Source organism: Narcine bancroftii, chromosome 2, assembly GCF_036971445.1.
Source record: "Narcine bancroftii isolate sNarBan1 chromosome 2, sNarBan1.hap1, whole genome shotgun sequence".
NCBI lineage: Eukaryota > Metazoa > Chordata > Chondrichthyes > Torpediniformes > Narcinidae > Narcine > Narcine bancroftii.
In genome coordinates, this window is record NC_091470.1 from 335,537,944 (window position 1) to 335,559,301 (window position 21,358).

General features: G+C 40.0%; 1 protein-coding gene across 4 annotated transcripts in view; it reads right to left on the reverse strand.

Moving 5' to 3' along the window:
• Positions 1 to 2,684: 2,684 nt before the first annotated feature.
• The window catches only part of csrnp1b (cysteine-serine-rich nuclear protein 1b), a 34,043-nt gene continuing 15,369 nt past the window's right edge, over positions 2,685 to 21,358 (reverse strand). For 2 of the 4 annotated variants that reach the window (XM_069922167.1, XM_069922163.1), the window contains exons 2-5: positions 16,102 to 16,331; positions 12,693 to 12,952; positions 11,838 to 12,134; positions 2,685 to 7,903 (exon numbers count right to left, since the gene is read on the reverse strand). In XM_069922167.1, coding sequence (XP_069778268.1) covers positions 6,872 to 7,903; positions 11,838 to 12,134; positions 12,693 to 12,952; positions 16,102 to 16,306 — 1,794 coding nt within the window. In that variant the 5' untranslated portion in view covers positions 16,307 to 16,331 and the 3' untranslated portion in view covers positions 2,685 to 6,871. Of the gene's footprint in view, positions 7,904 to 11,837; positions 12,135 to 12,692; positions 12,953 to 16,101; positions 16,335 to 21,358 lie in introns of all 4 variants that reach the window. The other 2 variants (XM_069922166.1, XM_069922165.1) reach the window with 1 other exon arrangement.

Here is a 21,358-nt window from a genome sequence, read left to right on the forward strand (position 1 = left end):
CTTGTTGATTTAAATTGTCTTTTACACTAACCATTTCTTAATAGGCTGGGCCCTGGTAATGATGAGTTAGATTAACAACTAAGTCGAGGGCTCTTCACAAAATGAACAACTTGCCCAGTCAGGGCAATCGCCCCCTGATGGTATAAAGGCACACTTGAGGATCAATGCTCACCTGAAGATCATGCAAGACCTTCCTCAATAAAATATTTTAATTCTTCATGAGCCACTTGACTCTCTCAAGTTTAATTGAGTGACTTGCTAGGTCATGTGAGATGTCATTCGGAGACATCAAGATTAGAAATTGGATCTATTTGCCCATTAATATTGTGGTTGCCATGTGGCAACTGTCAGTAAATACAATTTATCACCAAAATATACAATTTTTTTTGACTAATGAAGGCATTTTTAGCTAGTGCTTCAACCATCTTCCTTAAAAAGGTAGACTTCCCAGCACATACAATGTATTATTCAACTTCATGATCGCTGGGCTTCTGGAGATATAATTGCGATTCTTCTCTCAGAATATTGTTAAATTGCCCATATTTGGAGACATTACTGGTGATCCACTAATGCAGATTTCTTTTAAATAAAAGCAGAGTTCAGTCAGCATGTGTTGCAAATAAACCAAAGCCTCGTCTTTGATCCAGTGGCACCGTTTCAAAGTGCATAGGAGCACTTTTCAGTTCATTGGGGCTTCTTGTATCGCTTTACAGTCTGGAATTAACTACCTGCAGATGTAACAGAGGCAGGTTGCATTGTAGTCTTCAAGAAAGAATTGTATAAGGTGTAGAAAAAAAGTCATGGGTGGAATGAGCATTTTACTTATAACCAGTGCAGTGTGATGAGGCAAACAGCTGCCATTTGAGCAATAACCATTTCAATTCTATATGCAAATTGTATTTCTCTATAATCACGACAGAAAGCTTTCTTCTTCTTACAAGTGCTTTGCATATTTCAAAATGGGAAAATCCTGCCCAATAACTATCTGCAACTGCATGCATTGTTCTCCACAATGGAAATGTTTTCTAGGATTCAACTGGTGAGATTAGTAGGATTCAACTGGTGAGATTAGTAGGATTCAACTGGTGAGATTAATGACATAGCAGAGATGCGGAGAGGGAAAGATGCTGTCATAGTAGTACCTGCAAAGATCCCACTGAATGTCAGCATAGAACCAAAATGTTGTAGAATTAAAAAGTGGTAAATTGGAAACTGCACCCTCTGATTGAAAAGCAGAAATTCCATCAAGTTGAAGGCTTTTTCAGATGGACACACTTAATTGTGTTTATAAACAACAGTGTAGTATAAAGCCCTTCTGGTCCAGAAATTTGTGTTGCCAAAATACACCCTATGCATTTGAGGACAAGAAGAAATGGGAGCATCTAGGGGGGGGGAAAAAAACACATCGACATAGGGAGAGCAAACAAACTCCTTTCAGATGTGTTGGATTCAGACCCAGGTCACTGCTGGTGTGTAATAGAGTTGCACTACTGCTATTTGAAACTGTTCAAGATCAGACCAATGCTGGCAAAGAGCAAATGAAAAATTCCATACTTCTCATTAGTCACTATTATATAGGAATACTGATTGGAAAGGGATGGTGTGTGCTGTAAACTTATGGATCTGGCTCATCCACGGACCACTAAGCTGTTCTGTCCGGCTCAACAATTGCTGATTTCTAGACTAATTAAGTCAAGGTCAAAGAGAGATACAGCCTGTGGGGTCCATGTAGACCCATTTATACTAACCCTGGAATATCCCATTTTAATCCCAATTAACCTGCATGTTTTAGGAGGAAATCAGTGTACCTCTCGACCAAAACTTTCCTCTGTAAGTCTGGGTCTACGCTGATTGCCAAGACTCAGCACAAAGAGGACGAGAAACCAGCTGCCCTCCTGAAAATCCTTTGATGGTTGGATAAAACTTTACTCCCAGGATCACTGGCTGCAACTGGCATTCATAAACATTAAAAAAGTCATAAACATTTAAAACTAAGAATTAGTTAAAAAAATTTAAAACACAAGAGCACAGACAAAAATAATTAAACAATTAACTAAATGAAATCAAGTCAACTTTGGTATCTCCTGGCAACTGTTTATTCCCATTCACTTCAATGGGACCACTGTTCTGCCTTGGCTCAATTTCAAAGGGCAGGTTTACCAGTCTCAGAGCTGGAATGCAAGGGAGTCTGTGCTCCCCAGCTGGACTCCGTGAATCATTCACTGGCTTCATGTATTCTGGAGTTGGGATGGGAAGCTGCACTTCAACTTGTGTCTGACACACTCCAATCCCTGCCTGGATAACTGGTTATTACTCTACAGAGTCAAATGTAGTGATTAGTGCAATGCTGCTACAGCACCGGGGTTCGAATCCTGCATGTTTGTACATTCTCCCCGCGTCTGGGTGGGGAGTTCCCTCCACCCTCCAGGTGTTCCAGTTTCCTCCTAATCAAGATGTACTGGGGTTGCAGATCAATTGGGTGTAATTGGGCAGAGCTGGCTTGTGTTACTGTGATGTGCATCTAAATTTAAATGTATAAAACAGATCTGCTTGTTTGGCTTCTTGCTGCCTGATGTTAACAGGATTGGATTAGACTATTTACTTTGCCCTGTAAGCAACCAAGTTTCCCATGGACATTTTCAAGTGCATTTCTGAAGGAAAAATAAACCAAGGGAGAAACACTATTTCTTGCATATATAATTCTTTTATTATTTAAAAGTATGATGAAAATGGCTTCATATGGCTTGGATGAATAGCATGTAATTCACCAACATATTTTACAGATTAAGCAAAATGCATGTGTTCATTTAAAAATAATCATTGTACTATTCTGCAAAATTATTGATGTCTAATATATAATTTACATATTGAAGGCAAATGGGAGATGTACAGACAAATCATTTCAATACATAACATTATCTCAGTCTTGTAATAAATACCAGTTTTCATCTTTTTTTATGTACAAACAAGCAAAAGAATGAATCATACAATGGAGTGACATTTAACTTATTTACATACTTCTAGTGCCTTTGAAAAGAAAACTGTATTTAGTTTCTAAGACACATGCAAAAGAAAAGTGAAACAAAAAAAATAAATTAATGATATTTTAAGGGCAGTACAGCTGCATGTTGTGTGGTTCAGGATTCTTATGAAGAGAAACTTTACTGAGGGGGGAAAGAAGAAAATAAATCATTAAGTTGGCCACAAAGCTAGTTTTCCACATTTCAAAAAACCTTCTCCAAATTGAACTGAAATTTCAAGGAAAAATTAATGACTTTTGTTGGAACAAGCCCAATATAATGTTCAGTGAAATTACTTAGGAAGTAAATAAGTTACTTTACAGAAGAATGTAGATGATTCCAATTCAACTACAAACTTTTTAATAATTCTTCAAGTCAAGCAATTTTTAAATTACATTTCATTACATACAATTCAAAAATGGAATATCCGTATTTCAGAAACGTTGAACTATTTCCATTCACAAAGCGGAGATGTTAGCTTATACAGCACTTCATGCAGAGCCTAATCCCCTAAATCTTTCTTTAAAAAAAATCATTCCTTGAAATGAGAAACTGGGCATTTGTTCAGTTTCAAGATACCAATATTTTATGTATTTAATTTTCACGCAATTTGAATTAAAAATCAAGAAAAATGACAATGCAAGCCAAGACATCACCACTGAATGGGAAACTAACAGAATGTACTGCTGGTTTTCATGGAATTTAGGTACAAATTACAAATGTGTTATTTGTTTATGAATAATTAACCCAATTGAACAATTCTTGCTGCAAGATAGAACACGGGGCGACTTTGCGCATAATCATAAAGCACTTGTCCCACATGGTAATGCCAAGAGAAAGGGTACTGCACACACCCAACAGTTTTCAAAGTGACTAGTTTGCCACCGCTCTCAAAAATCTAGCAAGAGTTTATAAAGAGGGGAAATTTTTTTTCAAGAGGCGAGCTCTTTGAAAAATAATTCATTTTGCGTTAATTTTAAATTATAAATCCTTGCCAGCTTGAGTTGTTTCAACGTTTGGTTCTTATTGCTAATACCCTCTATTACCCCCTCTGCTAATAAAATGTTTAGAGTTCCTCTATATATTTGAACAGGGTTGAACCATATATGTCACTTCCTCACAGAATTTCAATAAATTATATACTGTAAATCTTAACCCAAATATTAGCAGATTTTTTTTTAAATAAAGATTTTATATAGCTGGCACCTTTAGAGCTACAAACATCAAGCCAAAAATACAGCCCAAAACACTCTTTGAATGCAATCCACATTATTTTTTTCTTTTTAAAAAAATGACATCCTACCAGAAGGAAATTTTCAAATCTTAAAGTACCCTCAATTGTGGAGATCTTGGAGAGAAGCCGAGAACTCTTGATAAGTACTCCACTTGACTGGAGTAGTACTGTCACTAGGATTTTATAAGAAAAGATTGCATCAGAAGTCACTCAGGCAGAAGTAAGGGTTTTTGCCTTTGCAACCTTGGGTTGTGCAGAACAGAACCCTTTTGGGCTGTGGAAAACATTAGGATGAAGTCTGCCCCTCATGACTACAAGAGCATTTGAGGTGGTGAATTAAAAAGTGTGGAAGCCACCATTGCAAATCCAGCTGGTTGTAGGTAATTTTGTTCTCTGCTGCATTGTGGGACTCAAAGGCTAGTGACAGTACTGCTCAGGCAAACACTTAGCTATTATAACAGTGTCATGATCAGAGGGGATCAGTGCTACGGGAAGGCTGTATTGCACTTCCATTGCTTCATTATTAAACCACAGTGCTTCTTGCAGTACTGCATGTACAAAAATAAATAAATACAGAAGTACAAAATAAATAAAAACTGCACATGTAATACTTGAGGTTCAGTATTACAAAAAAATTACTTATTAACCTCTTGTTATTTAAGACCTTGTCTCAAGTTGGCTTTATCAATGTACTTTGCACTTACAAATCATGTGTTGGGCTCAGCTGTAGTTAAGACTTTGCATAGTAAGTCAGTTCTTTTGTGAATTAACCCCTTGTCATTCAAAGTGTCTACCTTCTGCATATATAGAAGAGCCTGTGAATATCGGAATAACATGCTGAAAATGCAGAGCAGGTCAGTGAGTGTCAAGTTGTGATAGTGTAATCGTTTAAAATTCATGTCACAAGATCTCCATTGCACTTTCAGCATCTTCTGTTTTGATGTGCTTGAATAAAATGTGTAAGTTAATCAGAGTGCAGTCTCTTCTTGTCCAAGAATGCAGAGGCTCAATCCTATTCCATTGTGAAGTGTGTAAAGAATCCAGTAATTATGTTTATTCCACATTCTATTCATCCAGTGAATAAGACAGGAGGTTAGCAACCAACAGATTGCTGACCAGAGAGAAGTAGCATAAAACAATAAATTTGAAGATTGGCACAGTATCAGTGCTCGGCACTTGATATAACAGCACCTAATGAGAAGTATATGTACCACAGCATTAGATTTCTAGTGAGCAGTTGACATCCATTTTTGGTAATGGTCCCCAGCCTTCTTGAAGCTTGGACTCGAGTTGCAAACTTATCATGAATATCTGGATTCAAATGTGTAGGGTTGAGAATTCTATTTCTGAATGGAAATAAAAACCTAATGAAGAAAGAAAATTAAAAATTTTGGCCAGGACCTCGTTTGTCAGTGTATCCTCTGGTAGTACTCTAGGGAACATGACTTTCTCAGTCCAATTCCAACCATATCAGTCCTTAAAAGTCCATAAATTCCTCTATGCCCTTTCCTTTCACCAATTTAGATGGGATTTTAAACACACACATACCTTTTCACCAAGATACAATTTGTCTGCTCCACTTCTCCTTGTGCCTGATTGTGCACCTGGATGTTTTCATCATCAAAGGGGCACTACCTCCTACAAAAGTAAGTAACTACTTCAATCTAGACTGTCATTGGGCCACCTCAGTTACAGCTCTCACGAGACAAATGGAGCAAGTTTTCTCAGAGCACCAATTAGTGGGTGTGAACCAATGCACATGTTCTCTCAAACAAGTACCTTTTTTGTGGTAACGAGAGGGATCCCCAAAATTTGGCAGAGTACAAATGTATCGTTACTAAACTCGACAATCTCAAAATGTCTCAGGCTCAGTGGCTGGATTATTACATAGTCGATCTCAGCCAGGCTGAGGGCAACAATTATAATGCTCTTTGGGCCTTAGACTTTGTGGTTGGTAATGAAAACAGCCAAGGCACCCATTCTCAAGTGCAATTTTGATATCTTCACTGGAAAGAACAAGCAAGCATCAGGCTAAACCACTGTTTGCAATTTCATGAAATAGGCACTGGAATGAGATTATAACAATCTAGCAGCAACTTGGTACCATTTCTAGAATGGCCCACTGATATCAGAAATGAAAATGAGATGGCACACAGTTTAAGAAAGATGAATGGGGCTGATGAAAGGAATGTGACACTTTGAACAGGGCTGGTCACAAAGACATCAAGTTATTACTGTCCAAATAATTTTATCTGTGAGATATCCATTGATAAGAAGCCAAGCAAATAGACTTCTACCATTGTCACCTGCCTCACTCCTTACTAAAGTACCATCTATATTCAGCACTGATGAGTCAGATACTCATCTGGTTTCAATATCTAGTTCTTTCAAAAAGTTACCCCCAATTGACGACGAGTTTTTTGCCACTTTAGCTTCACAGGATCCAAGATGAATATAATTGAGAGCTAATTATTAGAGAAAGATTCCCTGACATTTTAATTAATTGTGTTTCCCCCTGCCCTGAAATACATCAGTTACTTCATTAAGATGTAGCTCAGTTATCTTTTAAAAGAACTGAAGGATTTTTTTGGAACCAGTCCTTTCAATAATCCAAAAGTCAAACCTTCACAGTTTCCATGATGGAGGTTTTGATGGCTTCTTCAAGGTGCTGACTGTCAGGGAAAGGGGTAGGGGGCTCTGGGAATGAGTCTGCTGTGATTGGTTCAGCTAGACCAATGAGAGACTCCAGGAAACAACTACCAGGGTCAGTAGCCTGAGAGAAACTGGGAAACCCAGGGAACTGAAATTGGAGTGTTGGACAATTATCTACGCTTTCGTAGTCTTTCTGTGGGTTATGAAATGATCCATAGTTGAATTCTGAAAATGACTGGAAAAACTCGAAAGAGTCAGTTGACAGGCTGAGGTCAGTGTAGCTTTTTGAGGCTGGTTCTGGGCAGTGAGAAGGGGTATAGACATGGTTGTTGCTTTGCATTGGAGCTGTATCACCCAGGAGGAAATTCCCCTCTTGATTAGCATTCTCATCCAAACTGGACAAGTGATTAGTGTAAAACTCAGCACTGAACTTGAAGCTTTCCATGCCATTGTGTTGGTCACCAGTCTCACAGAAAAAGTCAGAAGGGCTGAAGTATGGAAATCCATCCCTGTTGTCAGCACCGTTACCACACTCCGTGTCAGAATCGTTGAAGTGGAGTATCCGAGCTAGTCCATCATCATCTATGTCTGCAGTCTGATGAGACTGTGGTCCATTATCCAAGAAATGATCAGTGGCTCCCTCATCTGCCTCCTCGCTGTAATTCGATGAAGTGGAATCAGTCATGTCACTGCTGCAGCTGTTTTCCTCGCTATCATCAGACTCCTCACTGTACTGAAAAGCTGGAGTTACGGAGGCACTTCTATCCTGGAACATGTTTTTGTCTGTTGAGTAACCGTAATGTTGAGAATTTTCCAAAACCGACATCTCGGATTCTCCATTCTTATTCACACTGTTTACTTGCTGCGTCTCCAAGTCCAGCTTCATGATGGTGTGGATGAAGTGCGTCTGTACTCTAGCAGAGTTGAACTCTATCCTACCCATTGTATTACCACAACCATCCTTCGTACATCCACAGGGAAAGGACACGCGATCCATCTGTTATAACAAAAAAAAGTACACAGTTTAATTATTTACAAGCATCTCCTGACATTAAAACAAGGTGGCAATTCAAGCCCTTGAGCTTCTGCCAACATTTTGAGATCATGACCGATCTAAACCCAATAGGTTCCACCTCAATTCATGTTAAACAAGAATACAAATGGATCTATCAAATTCTATACAAGCAATTAAGAGTACAAATATTGGCCTTTCGTACAAAACAGGGGAATCTTGTTACAACTTTGGTGAAAACATACTTGGAACATTGCATTAGTTGTCTTATGTCAAGAATAGTAGAGGTGAAGAAATGATTTGCTAGGTTGTATGTTAGGAAAGACAGGGATAGATTGAAACTATACACCCTGGTTTGATGAAAAGGGACAGATCTCATTGTTCTAGATTAATTTTTTTTAAATTTCAATGTCCCACAATAAAGTATATAGATGATAGAATGTGAAATTTGTTTTAAATCTTTGAAGGTTGCAACTACTTGAAATGTTCTTTCACAGAGATATCTGAAATAGGGAAGGCAAGATTCTTGGACTAAAGAGGAATGGAGAGTTGAGGGGATCAGGCAGGGAGAGCCGACAACCAGGATCAGACCAAACATGATTGTATAAATGACAGAGCAGGCGCAAGGGGGCAAAATAACCTACTGCTTCTCATTGTAATTATTTGTTGTCAAGGATCGTTTCTTACTGAAGGAAAAGAGAAAACTGAACCTGTAAAGAAAGAAAGTGAGGAAATTCGTTGCCATCGCTCATCCATATCACACGTAAAAATATAACTGATCATAAAATTTCTGAAGTAAAAATTGGGAGTATGAAGTTTATTTTTATTGCAACATGAAAGGACATCATTTTCAAATGATAGCTGTAATAATTTATGTATTGCTGGAGTGAAATGTAAGGATTGAAATTGCAACTAGGTATGTGATGCAAACTCATAAGGCTTCTTTTAAAATCAGAGGAGAGAAAATTCAGACAACCCACCCTGACTTTGAACAACTGGTCAGCCCTGTTATTTAGACAACCCTAACCCACAACTCATCCCCAGAAGCCATTAGAAGGCTCACAGAAATTTTAGCCCATTCTAAGCTATAATATACAACTGAGGCAACTGTAGAGTTACACAGCATGGAAACAGGCCATCACCCCAACTTGCCCAAGCCAACCAAAATGTCCCTCACACTCTAGTCCCACGTGCATGTGTTTGGGCCACATCCCTCTAAGGTCATCCTATCCACATATCTGGTCAATTTTTCTTAATCATTGGAATAGTACCAGCCTCAACCACCTCCTCAACATCTCATTCCATACACCCACTAAACTAGATGCAAAAATGTACTGCAAAGTTCCTGTTGACCATTTCCCCCAACACCACCACCTCCCCTCACCTTATGTCCTCTAATTACTAATTCCACTACTCTGGGCAGAAGATTCTCTACATTCACCTGACCCATTACTATCATGTGTTTGTACAGTGTAGTGATTATTTATTGGATCAATTCTGTGGAGAGTCCAAATTCAAACAATATAAACTAATTGTGGAAATAGTTGACATCATTAAAAGTGAGCAAAGGCATCAAGACTTTATAATCCCATTAGTTTCACTTGATGTCTTTTAGGGAAGGAAAATTCCTCTCCTTACCAGGTCTGTACATCATTCCAGTTTCACACAAACCTACTTGATTAACTTGTCTGAAATGGCCAAGTACTCAGCTGTATCACATTACTATAATAACAATCTTTTCAAAGACCTGTTCAAACAGGAAAACACCAAGTACAGAAGTGCACCAAAAAAAGGGCTGAAAATTAGAAATACCAAATCTCAGCAGGTCAAGCAGCATCTTTGAAGAAAAAAAAAGCAGGGTTAATCAAGCAAGGTACATGGACTTGAAATGGCCGACTCCATTGCTCTCTTGAAATGGCTGACTCCATTGCTCTCTTGAAATGGCCTACTCCATTGCTCTCTTTATAGATGTTGCCTGGCCTGTTTGAATATTTTCAGCATTTTCTATTTCAGACTGGCTGATCTATTTTTGTTGAGTAGCGTGTGTGTGACCAAGGCACCAAATTCCTTAACTCTCTTTCAAAAGTAGGGCTACAAGTTCTGTTAGGCGATCTCTCCAACAGTTAGGAGCACTGCTTTATGGTTAAACAGATAGGCAACATGTTAAACAGCCAGTACTGTACATTCTCATCAGCTATGCACTGGGTTATTCCTCAGGATTCTAGACTAGGGAGTGAAACAACAGCCTCGAATCAAAAGTAATGTTATTTCTCAGCCATGGCTGATATATAAATGCATTCAAATAGAGCAAAAACACTTCTGGAGGAGGCACCATTCTGTGGATGCTATAATTTGCACCTCAACACTTGGCTTAATAAAGAATTGACTACTTTGAAAAGCTTCTGATAGTTCTCAGTGGAAACCTATGAAGTTAAAATGGTCAGTAGTATAACTTTCTTGGTTTTTAATATAGACTTTTGTAACAATAGAGAAAAAATAAATATAATTTTCAATCCTAGATTTGTGTTGATTTGGCTTATTTTGTAGCATTAGTCTCCAACGGAGTCCAAGCCTCATGCTAGGATTGAATATGATCCAGGATGGTATTTCACTTTCAGGTTGAGGTGAGGAGTACTCTTGGGAAATTCTGCAGGACAGCTGAAAGTCTATCAATTGAAAGTTCTTTCAATTGGTCATTAAAACATCTCATGGCACTGAAAGAGCTACATTTTCTGTACAATCTTAATATGGCCAAAACAAGTCGACAGAAAACTAGGTGGGAACAGAGATAAGTTTGCAAATCTTTTGCGTATTGTCCTTCAATAAATTAGGTCAGAGATTAATTGTACTTCAACCTTACTTGTAACTTTTATATTCTTGCTGTGCATAGAATTTGCTTATGCAATCAATCTGGTTATTGTGTAAAGGGGTTGGAAACAGTTCAGACACATGACATGACAAGACACTTTTGCACGTCTACAATTGCTCTGTTAATATGAACACAAGCTGCAGACACATTTGGCATATAATATATAACATATATAAAATATATATTATATAATATATAAAAAATCTTCAAGTTCCAATCTTAAAATTTATTTTTAAGCATATTAAAATAAAGAGCTTCTGTTTCAAGCCACACAGGGTTCAGTAAAAACACCAGAGATGTCTGGTCCTCTACTCTTCTGTCTCCACAAAATTAAACATTTCAGGTCTGGACACAGAGGAACTAATGTGCATTTCAATAAACTATGCTAGACGTTTACAGAATGGGCCACATGTGTTGACAAATCTAGAGTATTGCAGACTATTTAATTTTAATTATGTTTTAATTGTTGAAAATGCCACTGATTCTACTCTGCCATTCAGATTTTCTCTCTTAATACAAATTAAAGGAGTTGCCAAGAAGCCATGCCTGTATTCCAAACACTGCCTCCAAGTTAGAGTACAGCATAATTAAGGTTTCTCTCTGCAGACACCAACTTTGCTTGAGTGAGCAGTCTAACCCTTGACTGTGAATGAAAGGGGGAAAAACAATACTCGCCTTTCTTGAAGGCCAAATATTGAACACATTCAATAGAAATTAGCCCGGGTCCAAAATGGTGATGCCCCGATATTAAACAGGGGTCAGCCTTCATAATCGGGATTCTTTTTAAGAGATGCTGACACAGTCAGATACAGAGAAACACTGTGACGGGTCAAGAGACAGACACTTAGGACAAATGCTTGGTTACCATCACAACCAATGTCGACAGTTTTTAAGTTTGAATTGAAAATGAAAGGAATATGGGAGGAAAGCTTCAAAACAGCAACTGAAAACTGGTGATTCTATTGAAGCGAGCCTACCAGTAATGCCGCACAAGTAAACATACAGGTCTCTCAGTATAATATAAGGAATTACAATCTGCTGCTCACTTACTTGGCACTTAATTCCAGCCAAACTGCAGCTGCAAGTTTCTGGCTCACAGAAACCCTTGCAGTCACAACCGCAGTCCTCGCGTGACATCCTGATTGCATTCAGCTCTCGTTTTTCCTCACGATCAATCTTCTTCACTCCAGCTGCTTTTAGCATTGCATGCCGTTTCTTGGCTGGGTGTGGCTGTGGAAAGAAGCTGCTGTCTAGCTCCACCTCGCCGATATCAATATCGTCATCCGAAATGTCTTCAATGGTGAGTCGATCAGCCTCTTCAGAATCAGCGGTACCATTCCTAGTCAACTGCCATGTGCAGGGAAGAAAAAGAACAAATCATTTTACTGCAGTGATACACCATGACTGAGTATCAAAGCTTATAAGGCGAGAAAATAGTCAAAACTCCTACCTCACAATTGCTCAAGTTACAGAGATTCGTACTCACAGAATTCACACATCATTACTCAAAAGTTTGAGATATAGAACAAATTTGGTCTCATGGAATAAATAAATCATTTTTTTAAGCTTTCATTTCTCGAGACATGCACAAATGATGTGGCTACACTTTACAGCTAAATAGAAATATGGCCTGTATTTGATACATGAAGCTTTAACTGTATTTGGAGCCAAGTCTTGACACAAATTCTGAAGCTCTATGTATTAGCATTTTTGCAACAAACTTCAGCTCCTATATAATTTTTACTGATGTCAAATTTTCCAGATACAAGAAATGGTAGGCATTAAAATTCAAATCCTCTAAGTAATGGGCGAGATGCTGTTGGGACTGGAAAGTGCATTTCATTCTGGGTTATTTCTCCCATCCTCTACATTAATGGAACTCACAAAATCCCAAATTTTTTGTACCTGCAGCCTTAGTGAATTCAGCTTCTGTTCTTTCAAGATTTCCTTGATTTTCTCTGAGCGAATTTGCTCCTGTTCATGGGCAAACTCTGCCAGTGTGTATTGCCGGCACGAGCTGTGCTTGTTGGCCATGCCCAAGGTGCAGCCACCCTGGCTTGGAACGCTGGTGAACCCCTGGCACCGTGCAAAATAGTACACGACCACACGGTCAAACTGGACATGGTTCTTTCTTGTACGTTTAGCTCGTTTCAGGATGGGCACAGCTGGAGAAAAGAAGCATGGTTAGAAGGATGCAAAATTAACATGGGCTTAACCATCAAGTAGCATCCAACAGGTCACAATCTTAAGAATACTCTCACCAACTTTATTAAGTGCACAGAAGGAAATAAAATCTCAGGTTTTGTGGCATGATCCCTGGTACAACATGAGGAAACTAACTGGTCATCACATAATCATAAATGACTAAATGATCTCTGGGAGAGCATTCTGACTGGTTACGGAGGTACCAACACTCAGGATATTCAGGACAGGAAAAATTGTTAATTCGGCTTATGATGTCACACTGAGGACATCTTTCAAGAGGCGGTGTCTGAAGGACCACCCAGGCCATGCCCTCTTCACTCTGCCACCATCGGGAAGGTGGTAAAGGAGTCTGCAGACGAGAACTCAATGGCACAAGGAGAGTTTCTTTTCTACTTCCATCAGATTCCTGAATGAACCACAGACACACCGTCTCTTCTCCTCACACTATTTTATTTATTTTGAAATGTAGTTTATAGAAACGTTTGCTTTATCTTGCTGCTGCAAAACCACACATTTCATCACATGTTCATGACATGGGCAGATTAGTTGATGTAGCGGTCAGTGCAATTTCTTTATAGCATTAGCAATCGGGACCAGGGTTCAAATATTTGTAAGGGGTATGCACGCTCTCCCCGTGTCTGCTTGGGTTTTCCCCGGGGGCTCCAGTTTCTTCCCAGTATTCAAAGCGTAGCAGAGGTGCGTTAATTGGGTGTAAATTTGGCAGCACAGACTCGTGGGCCAAAATGGCTTGCTACCATGCTGTCTAAATTTAAACTTGATATTTTTTTAATTTAAAAAATTCTAAAAAATCTAAAAATTAAAAAAAATTCTAATAACTTTTTTTTGCTGATTAATCTGGGAAAGAGGTTTCGAGAGTCTCTGCAGCATCTTATATCAATGCTTGAGACAAATGAGTCTGTTATCTCATACCAGCTGCCAATTGCGATGCTACTGCTCTTCCACAGCACTGGATTGATGTCAGCCTGAACAACGTGCTAGTTTCTGAAGTGGGGGGTGGGGGGGAGAAATACACTTAAACTAGTATCCTCCTGATACTAGGTATGAATGCTATCAGACAGCCAAAGCTGAAAAGTAATTTCCTCCAAGGAAGTGCATGCCTTTCCTGCCCCCTTAACTGTTGAACTTGAATGTTAGGATATGTGAAAGGTGGGGGAGCAGTGGTTGAATTAATATAATGACCAAAAGCTGCTCGGTATTTCTTCTTGGTGAGCATGTGCCCATGAGTGTCCAAATGTTGCTCGCTGATGTTCTACAAAACCATGAGTGGCATGGTTAACGCAATGCTGTTAACAGTGCCAGGGAATGGGACTCGAGTCCTGCAAATTTGTACGTTTTCCACTTGTCTGCGTAGGTTTTGTTTCTCCCACCATTCAAAACATACCTGTAGGTCAATTAGGTGGCATGGGATCATGGGCCAAAAGGGCCTGTAACCATGCTGTATGTCCAAGTTTAAAATTTTTTTTTTAATTAATTGATGGCAGTTAACCAGAAAAAACCCCAAAACTTCTGCATTTTCCCATATAAACCAATAGTAAGAGACAAAAACCAGTTGAAAACAAGAATCAGCACAAACGAAAAACTTTGTGGTTTCAACATTTTCCTTTTTTTTTAAAAAAAAGAAAAAGAAATAACACCGTTGAGAAAGAAAAGGAAACAAATACCCCAGACATGTGGAGCCTCAGCAGATGCCTTAATGCTGAGAAAATGCCAGACTGTAATTAGATTTTGCTGACGATTTTCTTGTTTTAAGGAACTCTCTCATGACATCTTATCCACTTGAGGAAGTTGTATACTTCAGAGCTATTTTAAGTGAATTATTCAACTCAAGCCCCGTTGTTTGAAAATGCCATTGGCACAAATATTTTTCCACAGCAGTAATACACTTATACACTTGTTATATTACCCCTCAATTCTTAAACTACAATTCTACACAGTACAGCATAGAGGGCTGACAACCAACTTCTAAACACGGCTCATACATTGTTTCTCCCTCTTCATCCTAACTGGCTACAATTTCAATCTCATCTTTAACAAAATTCACATTGAATACACCTTCAATTTCCTCCTAGCTAACTATGCAGATTTTTTTCTAAGTCTACTGATCCACAGCTATAATATTTAAGTACTGCATTTAATTGCCAAAATTAATTTCTGACCTTGGATATATTGGCGGAGACTTTCATAGTGGGAAGGAAGAAGGAACAATTCAGATTCAAATCCTATCACCTTAGCAGAGAGCAATACTGTCAATAATTCTTCAGAGACCATCGTTTTTCACTAATATCTGCTTGAAAACTTGAACCAATATATCAGACATCAAATCTGCACGGGTCTTGCTGCTCACTGAGCCATGAAAAAGAACACCAGGAATTGTGGCATCTAACAGAGCCAAATGATGAAGTTTGCGCCGTCGTCCCGATTATTGGCCTTGCTTTCCTCCCCCCACCACCCCCCCAACCTTCAAGTAGCTATCCAGTTCCTTTTTGCAAGTCAGGATTCTGCTCACACAGTGAATTCTGCATCATAAATATTCATTGTATGAAGATGATATAGTGTCACCTTTGGTTCTTCAGTGAATCAGAAATCTCCATCCTCTGTCTCATAGCCCTACCAGCAATGGGAACAGTTTCTCTTTATTCACTTCATCTGGCCCTTCGATAAATTTGACACATCTTAAATCAACCTTTCAATCTTCTCTGCATGATGGAGAACAGGCTTCAGGTGCAGATCAACAAGGGAAACATAACAGAAATTTGTGAAGGGATGAGTACTCAGGGGGGGGGGGGGCGGAAACATGGTCTTATTACGCTGGTGGCCAATTTCTGTGCCACGAGTATAATGTTAACTAAGATATTAAAATTCTTATTTAATGCAATAAATCATTTAAGATTGAAAAAGGATAGGAGATGATATGAACAATTAGCAATGTTGTGATAACCACAGGAGGAAAATAATTTAGGGAGGCAAGCAGAATTTTAAAAGGTTCTGTGAATAGCTGAGAAATGACGCGGACGTGTGTGGAGACCAGGAAACCAATATTTTCAATGAGCTCTCTAATCGTAAACAGGAATTTACTTTGGCTACTTACGAGTAAAAGATGAAGAGGGGAAAGCTGCGGTACGTCTCGATGCCCATGTTTCACAACAGTTGTCGTCATCAGAGTCCCAGCTGGAGGACAGAGAACAAGATGCTGCAGAGGACGATGACAAAGAGGAGGTCGATGAAGGAGAAGACGAGGAGTAACAGGGATCACCCTCCACTTCTTCAAACTTCCTTTTCAGAACTCCACTCATGGCAAAATATCGTTTGGTCACACTTCTACTTTAAAAAAAAACAAAAAAATTACACCCAAATTCTCTTTACAATTTGCTGTGTACCGCTTAAATTATTTTCCCCATGGGAGATAATTTCTTTAAATGTTTCGACAAAATTTGACTTTTCAAAGACGCTGTGAAGTGTCTCACTTGCATCACAAGACTGATGATCTGCATTAAATATTTTATTCTATATTGAATTGTAGATCTTTGAGGGACACTAGCATTGTGCTTTTTGGAGCTTTAAATGGAGAAACAATAAATGTGGGTAAGTAAATTAAATAAAACACTAGAGGCAAGCTCTCATTATGTTCTCTCTGTCAAATAAACTTCTTTATTTAATACTGGTGCTAGTACAGCACTGGTTATGTTACAAAACAAGTAACTCATGGTGAGAACTAATGACCCTGGAAATGTCAGTTTAAAAACCACAAAGTTAGTTTGATAAAGTACATTTTATAAAATAATGGAAATTAAAAAGTGGCAATCAGTGAAAAACCAATACAAAAGCTGTTGGACAGTTTGTCACCCCAAGTGATTTTTTTTTAAATCACTTTCAGGGATGAAAATTTGACCACTTTATCCAGTCCTGTCCACATACGACTTCATTCATGCTGAAACTCACCCACATCAAGCCACTTAATGACATCAAATCACTGCTTTGAAAGATGGCTGGCTAATACCACCACCTCAGGCAAAGCTTAGGCATTAAAGCCCCACCAAATGTTCAAATCCCACAAATGAATAAAAATTACATGTGTATTGCCATTCTACATAGGATTAATTGTATATTGGATAAAAGGAGTAAGCTTCATACTGTCCCATTTATCTTGAAGACATTATACTCATGATGAATTTTAAAATGCTAAATTTTTTCACAAGAAGTTGTTTGCTGAAAGATATCCCATCAAGATTTCAATATTGTTGAACAAATTCCAACATCTTAAAACATCTTAAGAGATTTGCCTGATTGCTAAGTGTGTACTGTGTAGGGTATGCAGATACAGGCATTCCCCGACTTACCACATATCCGACTATGACCGAAATAAAAAAAATAAAGAAAAAATATAAAAATTATGCTTTTACAGGGAAAGTAAGAAAATAACGCCCATGGCAGGGGTGGCCAACCTCTTGCGAGAGCTGGCTGGTGGTTGCCATGTTCTATTTGATGAACGATAACACAGATACAGTACTTTTCAGTCTGAACAAAACATGGACTTAAGCTGAGGAATACCTGTACAGATATTTGATATGCCAAAGGTTTCATGTTCAACAGAGGCAGGTAGGTAAATCCAAATGAGATTAGTAATGAGTTAAAAATCATGAGGGGATTTGATTGAGGCAGATATTGAATTTAATTGCTCCCTACTCAACAAGAAACGTTCTAGGATTTGTTATTAAATTCTCAGTAAGAACATAGATCAATTGTTCCCTCAGGGCTGAATCTACTACTTACTGGCCCCCACTCACTCCTCCTTAAACAGACAATTCTCCCCTCCCCCACATCAATCTGGATGAAGGTTTGAAACCCAAAACATTGACAATTCCATTTTTCCCCCCATTGATCCCGCTCAACTTAGTTCTTCCACGGGATCGTTTTGTTGCTCCAGATTCCAGCATTTGCTGTCTCTTGCATCTTCTGTGCAACCATGGCTGAGGTGTATTTAGTTCAGGCAATAAGGCAGGGAATTTATATTTGTTATAGCTACTTAAATTACCTCAGGATGTGACCAATGTGCTTCCTTCTTAAAGTACTACTTCCAAGGTTTTGCAACAAAATGGAATGCACCATCTAATTATACAACTTTCTGCAAATAGCATGGCCAGATAATCTGTACACATGATGCAGCTGACTGAAAAATATCAAACAAGCTTTCAAATATTACTTTGGGGTACTTTTTGACATTAAATGTTCCAAGGAGTCTTCAGTTTAAGCCTCAATCAGAAAATTACTGCCCAGCAGTGAGTGGTACTACATCTAAGAGGAAGTTTTAGTTGTAAAGGTTCCATTATTGGAGCATAATACTACATTTAGAATGTAACATCCTGAAATTCTTTAACTTTGTCTACTGTAAGGAAGACAGAGAGTCGCCACTTTGTCCAGCACCCCTCACAGAAATGAACACCCAGCGAGGAACAAATTTGCAACCCCTGGTTTACAAGGCCAGTGTCCTGACTACTGAGCTATGGAGCCTCTACTGAGATATATCCTATATACTGTATCCTAGTTACTGAACCAAGCCTTGAGCACAAGACTTGGTGACCAGAGCATCAACTGATATCTTACAAACCACCAGAGAGATCACAAAAATGAGAGCAAAATCTCAGTTAATTTCAAAGGCAGTTGAAAAAGTGCTCAAAATTTCTTTAGTCAGCATCTATTGGCTCCCAGTAATGACCCAGAATGCAAATGGACCAATAAATAATAAAAAAGCAATATTAAACAATCTGTTTTTCGAGAACTGATGCAAAACATCTGCTGGATTTGCAATCTTCATTTCCTGCTAACAGAAATTGCAGTGGCACTAATCATTAGACAAGGTAATCTCAAGGTCATTTTCTGATCTGTACGGAATTAGTTCTCATTGAGAGGGGAGGAGTCAACAATGTTGGGATAAGGAGAAAAAACAGCCCAAGGTCTTGCCTTAGTTGATGGTGCTCAGTGGAATCATGGTTAATTTGGATGTCATTGTTCCCAGCAAATGAACAGGTAGGATTTATGGACAGAAATCAAAGAAGAGCAGTTGGTACTGACACGAGTTGACACTTCCAGCAGGAGAGCAAATTGGGAAAAGGAAATATTAGTCCTATAAAAGAGATTGGCAAATTGCACAATTCAGATGGAACAGGTATGGTACTTCTTAGCTTCAGGCGATTTTATTGACACAAATGGTGTGGCAGGTCTGAGCTAGTGAGTTTGTGTTAGCAATCATTTTATTGTTTCAAGCACACTTGTACTTACTGAATACATTATAGCCTGGTTTGGTAATTCAAGTGCCCAGAAGATAACAAAAAAAGCCAGGTACATTACAGGCTCAGACCTCTCATTTGCTGAAAGCATCAAAGTAAGGCGCTGCCTCAACATGATAAAAGACCACCTCCCCCCACCTTCATCACAACCTCTTCTTGCTACTACCTTCAGGAAGGCGGCATGGGAGCTTGAAAACCAGCGCCTCCAGTTTCCTGTCTCATTGCAGAACCCTAAATATCCTCCACATTACTTCTCCGCTTTTCCCCACACCCCTGCCCCCAAGAACATCTATACCTAATTTATTTTACCCAGTTCCTGCCTAATCCCATCGCAATTAGCCCTTCCCCAATTAAACACTAATCATTTTGTCTTCTCCTATCCACCCATGACAATAAACTTATAAACATAATCACTTACAGTTAACCATGAATAAGCACTTCCCAGTTTATTGCCAAATTCTTTTCTCTGAGAACTATAAATAACCTGGAAATGAACTGTGCATGGGAGGCTACTGTAGAAACACCTGCTATGAGGGAGTGAGCACGTGTGTGAAGAGTAGTCGTCAACCACCTTACTGATACAGCAAGTGATCAAGCAAGTCTGTCCAGCGCTCCCAGCCCAGCTTTGCTTGACCCAACCCAGCTTTGCTTGACCCAGCCCAGCTTTGCTTGAGCCAGCCCAGCTTTGCTTGAGCCAGCCCAGCTTTGCTTGAGCCAGCCCAGCTTTGCTTGAGCCAGCCCAGCTTTGCTTGAGCCAGCCCAGCTTTGCTTGAGCCAGCCCAGCTTTGCTTGAGCCAGCCCAGCTTTGCTTGAGCCAGCCCAGCTTTGCTTGAGCCAGCCCAGCTTTGCTTGAGCCAGCCCAGCTTTGCTTGAGCCAGCCCAGCTTTGCTTGAGCCAGCCCAGCTTTGCTTGAGCCAGCCCAGCTTTGCTTGAGCCAGCCCAGCTTTGCTTGAGCCAGCCCAGCTTTGCTTGAGCCAGCCCAGCTTTGCTTGAGCCAGCCCAGCTTTGCTTGAGCCAGCCCAGCTTTGCTTGAGCCAGCCCAGCTTTGCTTGAGCCAGCCCAGCTTTGCTTGAGCCAGCCCAGCTTTGCTTGAGCCAGCCCAGCTTTGCTTGAGCCAGCCCAGCTTTGCTTGAGCCAGCCCAGCTTTGCTTGAGCCAGCCCAGCTTTGCTTGAGCCAGCCCAGCTTTGCTTGAGCCAGCCCAGCTTTGCTTGAGCCAGCCCAGCTTTGCTTGAGCCAGCCCAGCTTTGCTTGACCCAGCCCAGCTTTGCTTGAGCCAGCCCAGCTTTGCTTGAGCCAGCCCAGCTATGCTTGAGCCAGCCCAGCTTTGCTTGAGCCAGCCCAGCTTTGCTTGAGCCAGCCCAGCTTTGCTTGAGCCAGCCCAGCTTTGCTTGAGCCAGCCCAGCTTTGCTTGAGCCAGCCCAGCTTTGCTTGAGCCAGCCCAGTTTTGCTTGAGCCAGCCCAGCTTTGCTTGAGCCAGCCCAGCTTTGCTTGAGCCAGCCCAGCTTTGCTTGAGCCAGCCCAGCTTTGCTTGAGCCAGCCCAGCTTTGCTTGAGCCAGCCCAGCTTTGCTTGAGCCAGCCCAGCTTTGTTTGAGCCAGCCCAGCTTTGCTTGAGCCAGCCCAGCTTTGCTTGAGCCAGCCCAGCTTTGCTTGAGCCAGCCCAGCTTTGCTTGACCCAGCCCAGCTTTGCTTGACCCAGCCCAGCTTTGCTTGACCCAGCCCAGCTTTGCTTGACCCAGCTGCCCAATTATTGTGGCTCAGTGGCCAAAGGCAGGCAGGGAAGGTGGAGAGACCAGTGGGGAGACAGAACATGCAGAATGCCCTGTTCTCACCAGCAAAAGATGTTAGCAGTCCTGCAGCAGAAGGCAAATGCATCCCCATCCATCTCTCAAACTCTGGTTCAGATACACAGGGATTTTGGGCATTTCTAACGCAGGGAAGGCCTGTAATGGAGACCAATGAAATCTTCAGGCCAAGTTGTGCATGCTTCCCTCTTCACTTAATGGACATTGTTTAAGTGGTTACAACCTTTATTTCCACAGCCACCTTTCCCTTTTTGATA